The following is a 15,808-nucleotide window of genomic DNA, read 5'->3' as shown; positions in this document are numbered from 1 at the left end:
AGGAAAGTCCCGACCTGAGGGCGAGGCCAAGAGTAGCCAGGAGCTGGCCCAGGGAAGCCCTGCGCTGTGCTTGCAGGCGAGCGCTGTGCAAACGCTGGGAGGAGCTAGGCCCACTTGGCGAAATCCACTTCCCCCCTTTATCAGGCACTGCTTCAGCTTTCATTTTCACTGATATCACAGTAAAAGGCCTTTCAAAAATGCCAGAGAGAACTCGTGCCCGAGGGAGCACACGCCCTGTGGTGAGAGGGGCCCCAGCAGCAGATGCCCCCGGCATCTTGGGCAAAGTGAGACCCATTTCAGAACCAAATGAGGTCCCCAAAACACAGAATGTAGATAAGCAGCCGACCTGAGCGTCTCCCCACGTGGCAAAGCCCTGTGGCAGCATGGCTCCATCAGGAATTGGGCACATGGTGTTAAGGAAAGCAACCAAATTCACCTTGCCAGCGGGCCACGAACACCAAATTGCCTTTAATTGCCAGCCACAAAGTCTGGCTGCCAGCTCCGAGGACTGTGTGTGGTCCCACGTCTGGCCTTGTGTCCTGATAATCAGGAAAGGTCTTCCAGGACACGCAGTCCCAGAACGGCCTGTGCAGGCCTGAGACGGGGGCCTCCGTGCCCCTCCCCTCCACCCCCACCCCTTCCAGGAGCAGGCTGCCCAGGAGCCCAGGAGCCCAGCAGAATGCTTCTAACTTCCTAAGTACAAAAAAGTTTCTGCAGAATCTTAAAAGAAGCTTCTTGAGCTCCTGCACCTATTTCTTCTTTCTTCCATGTTCTCTTCAGTGCTCTGTATAATAGTAGTAGGATACCCCAAGGTGGTAATTAACTGATGGAAATCAAGACAAGTTTTTCAGCATGACTTTAAGAAAGCTGCATAGAGTAAGTATAGTATGATGGGGCTTATCTGGTCCCCCGTCTTGTGGGAGACTATGGCACCTGAAAACAACATGATGGCAGCCTCACTGTGCGTGAAAGACACGGATACCTGGTGGGGAAGGGGCACCGTGCACATGCAGTTCAAACGCAAGTTTTAACTGACTCGTCCCATGGAATAATCCTCCTACCAAAATGTGAAAAAAGCTGATACCTGGTGGGGAAGGGGCACTGTGCACAGCACACGCAGTTCAAACGCGAGTTTTAACTGACTCGTCCCATTGAATAATCGTCCTACCAAAATGTGAGACAGCTGGCCTTCCACACATTCTCTGTCTTCCCATTATTTCTGAGCACTCTTTCCCATGGGTCACGTCACTATGGCAAATGGTGGCAAATGGCAACCGTGATACGGAAATCGTCCCGTGAGCCTGGATGCCTCCTTGCCCCAGAGATAGAGCCCTCCTTGGCTTTGACATGCCACGATCATATGCTTTTCTGTCTAGAGGGGATGTGTTTTATTATGAATGGGTCATGGAACCCTAAGCACCTTAGTGTTTGTAATTCATGAAGAGTGTTTGTTATTTTGTGAAGACGTTAGTAGCTGGCTCAAGTAAGAAAAGAAGTTGCAGTCTCCTCTTCAATATTTTAGATTGGTTTTAAAGGAAATCAGGCAGAAATCTAGAAAGTACTTAATATGCCAGTAGGGAAGAGTACTAATTTGATTTACATTTGTTTAAATCTTACATAATTAAAAGACTGTATCTTACAAAATGTCTTATCTGATAAGATCTTGTAACTAGTTTATGTATCTTCTATGAAAAGAGTAATAAAACAAAGATGATTTGAGACAGTAAAAGAAGTAACACAATTTTATATTGATGGGAAAAACTGAGTAATGCACTTTTAAGTAACAGGCGACTTCAGATTTTACTCGTTTATTTAATGTATATGATTCACATGATGAAAGTGATGATTTTCTTACTAAATGAGCCAAGAGAATGTTTGACTTATATATTTATTAAATTTAAATTAATATAAGTCTAATAGGCAACCTCTAGGGGTGCCTAGATTCTCTTTTCCAGTTATGTATCAATTTGGTTATTTTGTTTGTTTCATTCAGCTTGTTTTAAAAAGAGTAATGATGCTACAGTAGGGCCCGTGGAACATATGCTGGTACAAATCTTTATTAATTTAATGCATATTTATTGTGTAGCTACTATGTGCAAGTTTTCAAGTGCCCTCACTCACCTCCTGCAGAGCATCTCAGAGGACAGTGAGGGGCCACCCTCAGTGGGCTCTCTGCTGGGACCTGGGACCTGGGGTGAGCAACAGGCTGGTGGTGGTGGAGGGGGGTCTTTGCCAATCTAAATCCAATCTGGCCTGGGTATGAAGGAATTCTGCCTGACTTACAGATCCCAATTTGGTTCAAACCCCACAGGAGGCATGATTTTACTGTGTTGCTACCACGTGCAAATTTTCAAAGTAGAAGTATTTTATTTTCCTTTGTAAAAATAGTCCCTTTTAAAAAACTACTATCATTACATGCTCCAAAGCATATGTGACCACATCTTGCTAGTGTGCACATGGGCATTTGGGTGCACGGCAACCATATTCTATGTCTGCGGTAACAAAAGTCACATTATTTTCATACAAATTCATGGGAAAATACTACTTTTAGCTGATATAAAGAAACATCAGAGAAACAAAAAGCAACGCATTTTCAGTTTGGCCTTTTTAATAAAAAAAACAGGACAAGGTACTGACAAGCTAGATAAATTTTTTTAAATACCCAAATTATTATCAAAAATTATTTACATTTTCTCAAATAAATGTGTCTACGTCTACCAAAGATGATTACAAGTAAAAGTGTATTTTAAAAATTAAAATTAAGTATAAATGACACTCTTCTGATATTTGAAATTTCAATAAGAGTGGTCATTATATATATCCTATGATTGTCATTTCATTGTTAAAACTTAATAAATTAAATATTATTTTTAGTGTCCTAAAATACCAACTAGGTGTTTCTTCAGGCCCTCAGAAACAACATGTAGCTAGAAAACTGGTATTAAACACAAACATAGTCCAGTAGCTTCATGCCCCGTGTCTGTAAATCAACTCAATGCCATCTTTTCATGCTCCACTCATCTTGGCTGACTTAAATCAAATTATAGTGTAGGGTAACTTCTGTAAACTGGAATTTCCTAAAACATTATTTTCAGTCCCACTAAATACCAAAAGCCTGCTCAGTTTTTACTGGTTAATTATAATTGGCAGGTCACTTGAAGTCTTGGAAATCTGCAAGTGGCAAGTGAGAGGTGAGACACAGAAATGCTCTTCTTCCACAGGTTTACATGGAGCTTAATCTGCTGAAGGCTGAAATGGTTACATTGGCTTAAAAAATGTATATTTATATTTCTTAGCCTGGCATGGTGGCTCACGCCTATAATCTCAGCACTTTGGGAGGCTGAGGCAGACAGATCACTTGAGGTCAGGAGTTTGAGACAAGCCTGGCTAACATGGTGAAACCCTGTCTCTACTAGAAATACAAAAATTAGCTGGGTGTGGTGGTGGGTGCCTGTAGTCCCAGCTACTCAGGAGGCTGGGGCAGGAGAATCGCTTGAACCTGGGAGGCGGAGGTTACAGTGAGCCAAGATTGCGCTGCCGCTCTCCAGCCTGGGTGACAGAGCAAGACTTTCTCTCAAAATAAATAAATAAATAAATAAAATAAAGTATATTTCCAGTAAAATCATTTACAAGAATGTCAAATTAAGTTTAGGTGCTAACATATTTATTCTTCAATGGTTTTCAAGATCTACCAATGTATTAGTCCATTTTCAACCTGCTATAAAGAACTTCCCAAGACTGGGCAATTTATAAACGAAAGAGGTTTAATGGACTCATGGTTCAGCATTGCTGGGGAGGCCTCAGGAAACTTACCATCATGGCAGAAGGAGAAGGGGAAACAAGGCACCTTCATCACAAGCCAGCAGGAAGGAGAAGTGCCCAGCGAAGGGGTTAGAGCCCCTTACAAAACCATCAGATCTCGTGAGAACTCACTCACTATCATGAAAACAGCATGGGGGAAACCGCCCTCATGATTCAATTATCTCCACCTGCTCTCTCCATTGACATGTGCAGATTATGGGGATTACAATTCTAAATAAGATTTGGGTGGGGACACAACGCCCAACCATATCAACCAGTAAACCTGAAACATACAGTGTTTTAATTAATCTCTCATATACAAATTTGTATGAAACAGAAATAAATCAAAATAACTTTTTTAAATGGGGTGACAAAATTGAACAAAACCCAGCGTCAAAAGTTCATGAGACATGTAAAGAGATTAATATTTCCATATAATAGGAAAAACTCATCTATAACAAGCATTTCTGAGAAAAATGTTATGAATAGGTATTAAATGTTTTTGCCATGTGTGCCTGTAGATGGTGGGGGGCCTTTGGGGTTTGCCCTTCCTCATCTCGGCCCAGAAGGGTAAAGTAACAAGAAGATGCCACACAGCTAAGACTCCGGGGCTGGAGGCAGTGATTTCAGAGCATCATGAGGCAGAAATTAGACATTGGACCTGTGCCAGCTCATCTGGCATTGCACCGCGCTAGCTTTGCAGGTGAAAATCAGTGGACGGGCCTACCATAGACTCGCCATGGGGTTCTGAGGTGGCTGCTGGCTTAAGGGGACTCAGGCACTTCCCTCAAGGGTCCTTTTTAGGTTGGGTCTATAAGAGGCATAGGTGGGTGAAGGGAGAATCGAACCACTCTTAGTATCCTGAACTTTAATAAACCTTTTGATTTTTTTTGTAAGCAGAAGAATATATGGATGCATAACCACAGATAAGGTTTTAATGCATAAGCAGCCTCTGTGAATGTTTGCAATTTTTTCACCCAAAGCTGATCGTAGAAAATTCAAGCTGTTACTAACGCTGTATTTCCTCAGCAGCTGAACTACTTTAAACCTACATAGCTGCTTCCCTTCAGTAAGAATCTGTGAAATTCTTATTTGAAAAGGCAATGAGAAACACACAAGCAATCAACTGAAAGCCTAAATGAAAATTACAGAACAAACCCGCTTCCATGAAAACAGTCAAAATCATTAACCAAAGATGAAGCAACCCATTACTGGTCTTCAAAATGTCAAAATAGTAAGCTTTAAAAGGAGAAACTTCTCTCAAACACTGCTTTATAGCGAACAAAATGCACACAATTTGGAGGATTTTAAACTAAATTAGCAAAGTGTTTTAACATCTCTGAAATTAGGTCAAAAGCAAATTTATAATTATTTACTTATTAACTAAAGCTATAGTTTGTTTGATATCTACAGAGAAATCTGTTAAAGAATTTAGAAAATTTAATTTTAAAATGCCAAATTTTAAAATATATGCTGGTGATCAAATAATAAGAATTATTTTCATGACTGAGTAACCAAGTGAAAATATTTACAGCTGACCCTTGAACAACAGGGTTTTCATGTCATGAGTCCACTGTTACAAGGATTTATCCTTTGCCTCCATCACAGCAAGGCCAGCCCCTCCTCCTCTTCCTCCTCCTCAGCCCACTCAACGTGAAGACCATGAGGAGAACGAAGACCTTTATGATGATCCCCTTCCATGTAATCAATAGTAAAATAAAGTTTCTATTCCTTATGATTTTTAATAACATTTTCTTTTCTCTATTTTTGTAAGAATACAGTATATAATACACATAACATACAAACTATGTGTTAACTAACTGTATTATGGGTAAGGCTGCCAGTCTACAAGAGGCTATTATTTTGGGAGGAGTTGAAAGTTATCCTCAGAAGTTTGTGCCAGGACTGCACCCCTCACCCTCGTGTTGTTCAAGGGTCAACTGTACAATACACTTAACTCCAAAAAAACCCATCATTTTCTAGATCTATTAAATCACTCCTTACAAAGTGACATCAGGCAGCATCTTACCTGAATTCTTATTGGTTTTGTTCTGCCGACTTTTAACCTGTTCAGTCCAAAGGGTAGGGTAACGTGATGCAATATCTATGAACCAAAATGAAATGACAAGCATTTTTAATTCATCATGAAAGCACAATGTTCCTTAGTTACATAGTGCAGCAAGTAGTCCAACAGCCAAAATAAATAAACATAACACACATTGTACATTTGTAAAGAAATAGTTACAATGATTATATGCCTGAGACTAAAGGAAATCATAATATACATTTAAAATATTTTTGGCATTCTTCTCTCTATCCAAAAGTATAGTTAAAAGCTCTTTGGGTCTAGACAGAATTCACTTTAAAAGAATCAGATTTTAGAAAAATACCCAGTGTACAAAAATATATCCTTGTGTAGTTAAAATGGCTATTCACATAACATACAATGTTTTTACTCAGTTGAAAGATTCATTATAAAATGCAATATGTGAAGTATAACTTTTGCCTGAAACTTTTCAGGAACACCCATTTTGTAGTAATCTTGTTTAACAAATAATATTGAATGGGCCGGGCATGGTGGCTCACACCTGTAATCCCAGCGCTTTGGGAGGCCGAGGCAGGTGGATCACCTGAGGTCAGGTGTTCAAGACCAGCCTGGCCAACATGGTGAAACCCCGTCTCTACTAATAATACAAAAAAAAAAAAAAAAAATTAGCCAGGCGTGGTGGCAAGTGCCTGTAGTCCCAGCTACTCCTGAGGCTGAGGCAGGAGAATCGCTTGAGCCCAGGAGACAGAGGTTGCAGTGAGCTGAGATCACGTCATTGTACTCCAGAAGCCTGGGCAACAAAAGCAAAACTCTGTCTCACAAAAAAAAAAAAAAGGAATGTAGTGCAGGTCACTGTTAGTGCTTGAAAGCACAGACCCTGAAGAAGACATCTGGGTTTGAATGCCATTTGCCATTTACACCCAGATGGACTTGGGTCAATTGCCACAGGGCTCTCATCTGCGGAAGGGCACTCAGAAGGTCCAGGGACTCCTGGCAGCAGATCACACATTGTGTAGCGCTTAGGACCACGCAGCATTAGTCATTATTATTATTTGCAAAGCATAATGCAGTTCTACATTTTAAGGTTTTGTTAATTCATACTGTGTGTTCCTTACACTTTGCCTTTAAACCCTGGTCCCCTTTGACCTGATAATTTTTATACACTGGTAAATACCTAAGACAATGTATTAAAGGTAAAAACAGGAAATCTATCCTTGTTATGACCACTTGTAAAGACGTGAAATGTAAACGGGGAAAATGGCCGTACATTTTATATTATCCAAACTGTAAAATTTCAACTTAGAAATGTGTATTTAACAAAACCCTCATGAGAATGCGCCATGGCAATATCTGAAAATCCCTCGCTCCAAAGACATCAGGAAAAACAGTGGGTGCCCTCATAAGGCTGGACATGGCCACACACAATCCGTTTCTGCTTGAGGTTGCTCTCTTATCCCTGTCTAACATCATGATGTTTAGATACACATTTACCCAGTGAAATTATTTCTACAGCCAAGCAATTCACATTCCCAGCATCTCACAGTTACTTCACGGGTGTGTGGCTAGGAAATGTTTACTATGCCATCCGTTGCCATTTCATCATTAAGTATATTCCTCGTGCTATGTGCTGGATGTATGGTATGCCATCCATTGTCATTTCATCATTAACTAGATTCCTCGTGCTGTACGCTGGATGTGTGGACTTGTCCATCCCACATAACTGCAGCTTTGCAGCCTCTGACCTCATCTCTCTATTTTCTCCATCCTACCCTACCCTGGGTGAGCACCTTTCGGCTTGCTGTTTCCCTCTTCTCACTGTTGGAGTTTTGTTTGTTTTTTTTTAAATAGATTCCACATATAAGTAAGATCATGTGGTCTTTTCTCTCTGTGTCTGGCATGTTACACTCCATACTGAACGGAGCTCTAACAAGATGACTCGCTCCACTTCCCAGCTCCACGTCCCTCGCGCTCCTCCCCAACCCAGACTGTGCAATCCCCGCCCCAGCTCACCTTCTTCATCTCCTTGAGGCTGAGTCTCCAACGCCGGAGCTGCGGCATCATCTGAATTCAGAACGGAAAAGATTTGCAAGGAGACTACAATTATGAGAGTAAGTTAAGTAAGTGTGCATACGGGTGGATGCTGAGGACTTGCACTCAGTCCCCACAGATCAACCACAACAGCAACCCCACACAGACCCAACGCGACGCTGCCTGCGGCTGCGGCTGAAATGACTACACCAGTCTTGAGTGAGCTGCTACTTAAAATGCTCGAGGCTAGACACTGACCTAACTTCCACGTGGAAAATATCCGATCAGTTCTAAACTATCAGAACCAATCATAGGCCATAGGGCAGATGAGGAAGGAATCAAAGTAATTAGAGTAAAGAAAGTCTAGCCCTGAGAAAGAGAAGTCATAAATTCAGGCCACTGGAGGTTACAAAAGAGGGCTTGGCAGGGACTGGGGTGGGGTTGAGCAGAGCCCTGTACTCTTAACACACCCTCTGTTTTCCCCAAGAGAAAGGCAAGGGTTGGAGAATCCTGGACCCCTTTCTACACCTCTGGCCCTCCCTCTCTCCACTGCTGCCATGGAATAATCTAAGTAAGGATGTGAGTGGGGCACGGGGTGGAGGGGACAGGGCGAAAGTGATCGGAAAATAGAGGAAAGGGCGGACTGGGGTGTCACAGGCCCCTGCACCACCCATAGACTCGCATTTTCCAAGTGAATAATCTGTATTTAATTAATTGACACACACACGTTGGGCTCCCTGGTAAAGAAAGAGGTTTTAAATGGCTCAGAGACCTGGCAGGATGGTGGGGCCCGTGAGCCAGGAGTCCTTCTCCAGACACTCAGGGCCCCACCCAGGAGGCAATCACAAGGCACTGTGGTGCCCTCAGGATCATCCTTTTTTTTTTTTCACTGAAGCTTGCTTATACCATTTTGTTAAATAACTTTTGGATTGAAATATAGGAAAAAGTGGCAAAGATGAGGGCCAGATACAAGGCTTATGTAGATAACTAAGTCATGAACTTCCCAGTGGTCTAAAGAATAAAGTTTCTTATAAGACTTTTTAGGGGGAAAATCAAAACAGATTTTCAAAAAAATTTAACATTGAGCAATCTCTCAAAAACAGTTTGCTAGCTATCAAAATACTGACAAAAATGTAACATCAGTTATTTGAAATATCCAAGTCTAACATTGATAATAACAATAAACTAGGAATATTTTGTGGTTGAATATTTTACAATCTTCTTCCAAGAAAATAAAACAAAATGGGAAACATATTTTAAACACAAGAACCTACAAAAAGTCTTAAAAGAACATATTTGAAATTTTTTGGAATGAGGACAATCAAATACATTATTACTGTTGTGTGTTTTTGCTGAGGCCTCACCAAGTCACCACTCGGGGACCACCAGCCCGTTCCCCAGTCACTGGGGCCAGACCAGTCTGAAAGCTCAGCCTGAATGGCAGGCAGGGAGGGCAGGTGTGACCTGAGGACAGGGTGAGTAATGGGCCCACTGGCCATTCCTCCTCCCAGCCCTGATTCTGGGCACCAGAGGCCACTCCTCTTCCTGCCCTGTCCACACTTCCCTCCTCAGCACGGTCATCATAGGCCCTACTCTATGCCCCCCGTCCCTCACAGATGGGGTGGCTCTGTCCCAGCAAACAAGGCCACTGGTGGCTGCTGAAGTCAGCCTTAAGGAAATAAAACAAAAATCTCGAAGAGCTGTGCATTTTTTACTTTCCCTCTATCAGAGTGTGTGAAGTGTCTTATTTGTGTCTGGAAACCAGCTCTGTTGCTTAATCCAGGTATCCCCTCTGCGTATTCGGGCCTAAAGTGGGGGGGGTGTTCTTTCCTTAACTCACTTTCATGGCCATGTAATAATTCCTCTAGATTTTTTTTTTTTTTACAGTGGGTACAATAAATATCATAATAAACAGGATTAAGAAATGCCCTCTGAAAGACGATGATCCATCTCCTTCTCCCTTTCCACATTTGATTAATTTTTCTAATCATGAGATTGTCCCTTCCTTTCTCTACAAATGTCGACATGCCCACCCCCTTATCTTCTCTACTCAGTTCACGCAGCTCACACTATTGCTCTATGCAACTTTACCCCTTCCTTTCCGAACATAAACCCTCCCCCAACCCAGTGTCCCCATTATGCCTGTCATCATTTTTCAGCTGGAAAATGAGCTATCTTCCTTGACTGTGAGGCTTCGTCTGTTCCAGCTCACACCTGTTACATATTTCCCCTTCCAGGAAGCCAGTCCTGCCTCATCCTTGGCAGGCACCCTCTGGACAGAAAGCCTGACATTTACTTTCATGCCAGCTTGTCCCTCCAAAATGCCTGTGTCCTAGTAATACAGAACTCTTTTTGCAAAGGATCTTCCAGGGCAGGGATGGGCCCCACTACAGTTTCCACACATGCAGAAGGGATTGGTTGAATAAAGCTCCGATTTTTTTTTTTTTTTTTTTTTTTTTGAGACAGAGTATCACTCCGTTGCCCAGGCTGGAGTGCAGTGGTGTGATCTCGGCTCACTGCAACCTCCATCTCCTGGGCTCAAGCAATTCTCCTGCCTCAGCCTCCTGAGTACCTGGGATTATAGGCATGCGCCACCACACCTGGTTAATTTTTGTATTTTTAGTACAGACGGGGTTTCACCATGTTGGCCAGGCTGGTCTCAAACTCCTGACCTCAGGTGATCTGCCTGCCTCAGCCTGGTCTGTCTTTATATTATTTTTGTTTGTTACTGGTTCATTACACTGTAACCTACACTAGAAAAGAAAAGTACCTAAAATTTTGGTACTAAAGTATTTCTTCTCATCTTGAAAACAACGTCTGACTTTAAAGGCTGATGTAAGAGAAAAGCAGAAATGTGTCCTGGTACTGAAGGCTGTTGGCCGAGGCAAGGGCAGAGAAGAGGATGGAGACTTTCCCGGGGGGTCATGGTGGCCATGTGACAGACCCCGCAGAACCCGAAACAGGATCTGCAGGCTGCGACATGATGTTTAAGGTTAAGGGTTCTGTTCAGCTCTTATTTGTACCAGTCTCAGAGGCAGGAACTGCTGTACGTAGAAAAACTGTTCCTCTTCCTCCTTGTAGGGAGGAGTTGAGGCATCTTTATCAGGGTCCCCAATAACTGCAATGGTTTAGAATCCCACAGGGAGCCAAAATACTGAGCCTCAGCCCTCTCCACAGTCACAGACTGGGAGGCTCCAGGGGGTCCTAACAGCATCTGCTGATGGTCCCAAAACAAGCCACAGAGCACAGGCCCAACACCAGCAACCCCAGCGGAACACAGGCCCAACAGAGCTGGTGATTGTGAGTGAATGGCATTGCTGAATGAATACAGAAGTAACAAACTGGTTCGGCTCTCATAATCATCACTAGTGGATGTTTCAACTTTAACTTGAGAAGTTATTTCACGAAGTTAGATGTTACATATCATCATAGACGTTTATTCTAAGATAGTTACCTGTTTTTCCTGTGCCTTCGCGTTGGGGTAACTTTTCATTTACGGAACCTAAAAGAGGAAAATAAGGAGTGAAATGAAATTATTTTGGACTCTTGAATGGTCATCACAAATTAAGTTATGTACATAGTTTTGCTCCATTTTGACCAATTTGCCATGCTTTGGCACGTTCTACCAAAATTCTGTAAGCTGTCTAGTACCCTGAGGGGACACTGTCACCTAAACACTCAGACCCTGGACTCAGAAACAAAAGATTACTTTCTACTTCTGGTGCTAAGGGGTTGCACATGTATATAAGACCTTAAAACCCAATATATTAGTCTCTTAACCTGAAAAATGTCATCATAGCCATAACATACATACCCATGTTGGGGTACTGAAGTGAATTAGGTAAAAAAGGAAACGTTTTTAAAATCTTAAGACATTACACAACCAAAGAAAACTAAAAACCCTGATTTCAGCTTGATTCTGATTTATAGAGGAGAATGGCGAGGAACTAACTACCTTTTGGTGGAGTATTGAAAATCTACTAACTAATGTGTGACCAAGTTTGAATGTTTATATGATGCTGAAAGACGCATATTACAAATAGAAAGTGTAGTTCTTTCTCTTCCAACAGACTGAAGCCGCTATATGGATCCACTTCCCCCTCATCATTAGAATACCTACTCGAGAAATAAAAATAGTTCTTCTCAGAGTTTACTGGCAGTTGAATATTCTGTTTAGAATTAACTTGGAATTCCCATAGCCATACACATGCCCAGTAAAATTCCTCAGCGGAAACATCTTAGAACTTGAAATTATTTGTTTTTGTTTTCTTTCTTTCAATTTTGAGTATGGCAGAAATACAGACCAACATTCACATTAAAAATATAGCTTATGACATTTTGAGGATGTTTATCTTATTTTTGGGAAATGCAACAGTAATGTGGCAGGAAATTTACAAGCAATTCACTGGATGGCAGAGAAAACGGAGTAACTTTGAGGCGCCATCCATCCTCTGGCACTCTCGGCGGACGCTGCCTCGAGGTCGCAGTGCCCAGATACCCCTAAACACATGACAACGGTTCCCATGAAGGAACACAGCGCAGCCACCCCAAACCCTCCTCTGTAACAGGTACTCATCAGACAATGCTGACTTCAGAAAGCTGAATGAGGATTTACACGGGAATGTTCTCAGCGGTTTCCCTGCAGGCTGCATATCTGAAAATAACTAAATAATACGCATTTGGGAATTTAGTGTCCCCAGGGGATAAAAAGGAACACAATTCTCCTGGTTCATCTGCCAAAGCCAGCCTTTCTCTCTTTCCCAGCTGTTACTGTTACCATTTGGTTACATATTACATTGTTTCCAGGGCTTGCAACACAAGGTTTTTCTTGGTAAGAATCCCCTAGGATACAAAGCTAACCTCACTGTGTGGCCACCTCCTGAAGCTCTCAAAATCCTCCTTTGCTTGTTTCTCCCTTTTGGACCATCTCTTTACAAATCCACATTTCTTAAAGAGCTTAAGCTTCTTAGTCATCAGTTTATTTTTATCATGTGTTCCCGAAAGAGGCAAAAAGTATTTTCTACTTTTGACGGGAAATGATCATATTTTGATAATATTTCTGAATATTTCTGTGCAGGTTTTAATATCGTAAGGAAAATGTAAATATGCTAATAATTAGAATATCTTTCATGAGAGAGTTTCTCAATTGAAATAAGAAAATAGTTTGCACTGTACAGACAGAACGGTACAGGCTGCAAATTCAAAATTTCGGCTGAGGTCAGAATCCAACATTTAAACATTCTCTACCCTCAGACAGCCTCTGTCTCTGAGCCAACCAGCACTGTGGCTTTCTCATCAGGCCCTTCCATTGAATCAGTGTTTACTTAAATAAATCCACAAAAAATTAATTTGATCTTGTTCTTCACATGTAAGAGATAATTTTAAGACAGAACCAAGTGTCCCTTGATAACCTGCTCTGTGATTCATGACTCAAATATTTTACAAGACAGAAATCGGAGGAGATCCTGATAGTGCATTGACTTCACCTTTTAACTACCTTGGGACGAAAAGATGACGCCCAACCTTCCTGCCCCTGCCTTCCTGTAAGATCCTGGCCTGCACGATGGGAAAATAGCTCCACATATTTCCACAGGCCAGCAGAGCCATGCAAACACACAAATCCAGACCCAAGAAAGCAACTCTGATGCTGTCATTGCATTTTTCTGGAGATAAGGATTTGCTGAACTTCCAAGTGTTTATAACAAGCAAGATTGCAGGCTGTACTTGCAGAAAGGGGGTTGAGAAAGAAGGGTTGACAGACACGCCCACTGTCTGCAGACGGTGAACACCTTGTGAACCCTGGGCGGGAGGCTGGACCTCACCAATCTGCTTGCTGTTCACAGACACAAAGAGGTTGCTGAGCGACCCACCTCAGCTTGGATTCCAAAGGACACAGCTGAATTGCTCCCATTTGTGAGATCCCATCCCATCTAAATGCTATTCTAAAGGGGCGGGTTTTGTGGTAATGGGGATATGAATTTCTGGTGGAAGAAACCACAAAGTACAATGTGAGGAAACGTCTCTGGTTTAAGGGAGGAATAATAGCTCTTAAGTCTTGTAGCTCTAAGCACTTGGTTCAAATCCAGCTGCTCTCAGCCTTAACAACGTGTTGCCAGAACAGCCCAGTGGAGGGAACGGTGTTATGCTGATGGAGCCAGTGGTTTGCATAAGCTCCTTCTAGACGCCCTTCCCACGTGAGTGAGGAGAGGGAGGTCTGTGGCACAGACGTGAGAGGGGTGAGGGGGCAGCTCCCTGCAGGGAGTCCTCCTTCAGAGCAGCTAAACAAGCCTGCGGCTCACCCCTTCCGAGAACTTCACATCCTGGGGGCAGGTTTACAGCATCAGATGAGGGAGGCGAGAGAAAAAGAAAAGGGAACAGCAAGGGCTGCGTTCTCTGGTCTAGATGGTGTCTCTGTGCTATCGGGCTTTTCTCAAGGTTCCTGCCCTCCCATCCTCTTATCAGGACAACATGAGGGTGACAGGAAAGAGGGTGCCAATTTCTGAGGATGTGGCGCTGCAGGGAGAAGACAGGGCATGGGCAGCAGAACAAACGTCCCTCCCTCCTAGCTCTGTGCCCCTGGCCAGGCACCTTCACCACTCGAAACCTCTGTTTCTTCATCTCTGGAGTGGGCAGTGTGGTGAAAACCCACCAAGTACAGCTGAATGGACCTAGCAGAGCAACCGACACATAGGAGTGCACGACAGACGTTCACCAAAGATGAATGGATGTAGCAGAGCAACCCACACATAGGAGTGCACAATGAACATTCACCAAAGATGTGCTGTGTGCGCCATCAGAAGCTGCCTCTCCACGTGCTCTGCTGGACACGCAGCTGGGGAGAGGTCCCCTCCGGAAGAGCAATGCTCCCCACTCAGACCAAGCCATCCAAAACACAGCAGCCTCTAGGAGGGCACCAACTGGCCTGCAGCCCTCAGGCCTTCGCCGCCATCACCTTATGTGCATTCATTCATTCCTGGGCTCACCCCCTCATACACACCCGTCATGTGTCCACAGGAAACGATGGCAGGGACGCAGCACTACACACTTTAGTCCAGTTTGGGGAAGTGGGCATTAAACAGAATTTACTCAAGCAATGTCTATTGCAACTGTGTACACAGCTGATGTCTATATAGCTCTGTGTGCCAATCCCTGCTATGTCCTTCACAGACTTGAAGTCATTTAATGTAGATGCCAGCCCTGGGAGGTGGGACTGCCATCATGCCTGTTATACAGACATGGAAAGTGAGACCAAAGGGGTAAGTAACTGGCCCAGGGCCACTTAGGAAGCGGCAGAGCCAGGATCCAGGGCCTGCTTTTTTAGTCCTCAGGAGAGCTGACTTTGAGCAGAAAGGCCTCTCTGAGGAAGAGTGAAGGGGTGAGTAGGCATGGGCCAGAAAAAAAGGGAGAGTGGACCGGGAGGGCCAGGAGACCACGCACAGGCTGGCAGAGAGCAGCACACAGCCCATCCACCACCACAGGGACGCGCAGCTGCTCCGGATGCTGGAAGTGCCCCCTGCAAGCCCCACCTGTTAGGAGCATTCTGTCCCCACTGGGCTTGCCCACCTGGCAGGGCTCTCTCAGGCCAGAGCCTGCTGGAGCCGGTGTGGAGGGCCTGAGCCCACTGTCCTGGAACCTGGACACCATGCACAGTGTGGCCTGTGAGGCTTGTGGGCTCACAGGTTGGCATCAGATCCATGATTTGATCTCAGGACCCTTCCCAGTTATGAACAGACCAAGGGGTGGTGAGAAGGGTGGAAAAGGGTGGTGTGTGAAATGGTGCAGTGGGACGGAGCCGCCTGTCTGGGTGCTGGCATGGAGGTGCCCTTGGAGTCGGAGTTCAAGAAAGCCAGCCAGCCCCGTGGGGAATCTCTGTCAGTGGCAGCTCAAACAGGTGCCTCTCTGGCTAGACAAGAGATTGTTTTCTACACACAG

General features: G+C 43.7%; 1 protein-coding gene across 2 annotated transcripts in view; it reads right to left on the bottom strand.

Moving 5' to 3' along the window:
- Positions 1-15,808, bottom strand: part of SMOC2 (SPARC related modular calcium binding 2) — a 221,816-nt gene that overhangs the window by 108,468 nt on the left and 97,540 nt on the right. Inside the window, exons 5-7 of one of the 2 annotated variants that reach the window (XM_054491950.2) lie at positions 11,331-11,378; positions 7,859-7,909; positions 5,831-5,905 (exon numbers count right to left, since the gene is read on the bottom strand). In XM_054491950.2, coding sequence (XP_054347925.1) covers positions 5,831-5,905; positions 7,859-7,909; positions 11,331-11,378 — 174 coding nt within the window. Of the gene's footprint in view, positions 1-5,830; positions 5,906-7,858; positions 7,943-11,330; positions 11,379-15,808 lie in introns of both variants that reach the window. The other variant, XM_063666865.1, reaches the window with a different exon arrangement.

The sequence above is a fragment of the Pongo pygmaeus genome, chromosome 5, assembly GCF_028885625.2.
Source record: "Pongo pygmaeus isolate AG05252 chromosome 5, NHGRI_mPonPyg2-v2.0_pri, whole genome shotgun sequence".
NCBI lineage: Eukaryota > Metazoa > Chordata > Mammalia > Primates > Hominidae > Pongo > Pongo pygmaeus.
Note: the sequence above shows the minus strand (reverse complement) of the source record. Positions and strands in the feature narration are given on the sequence as shown.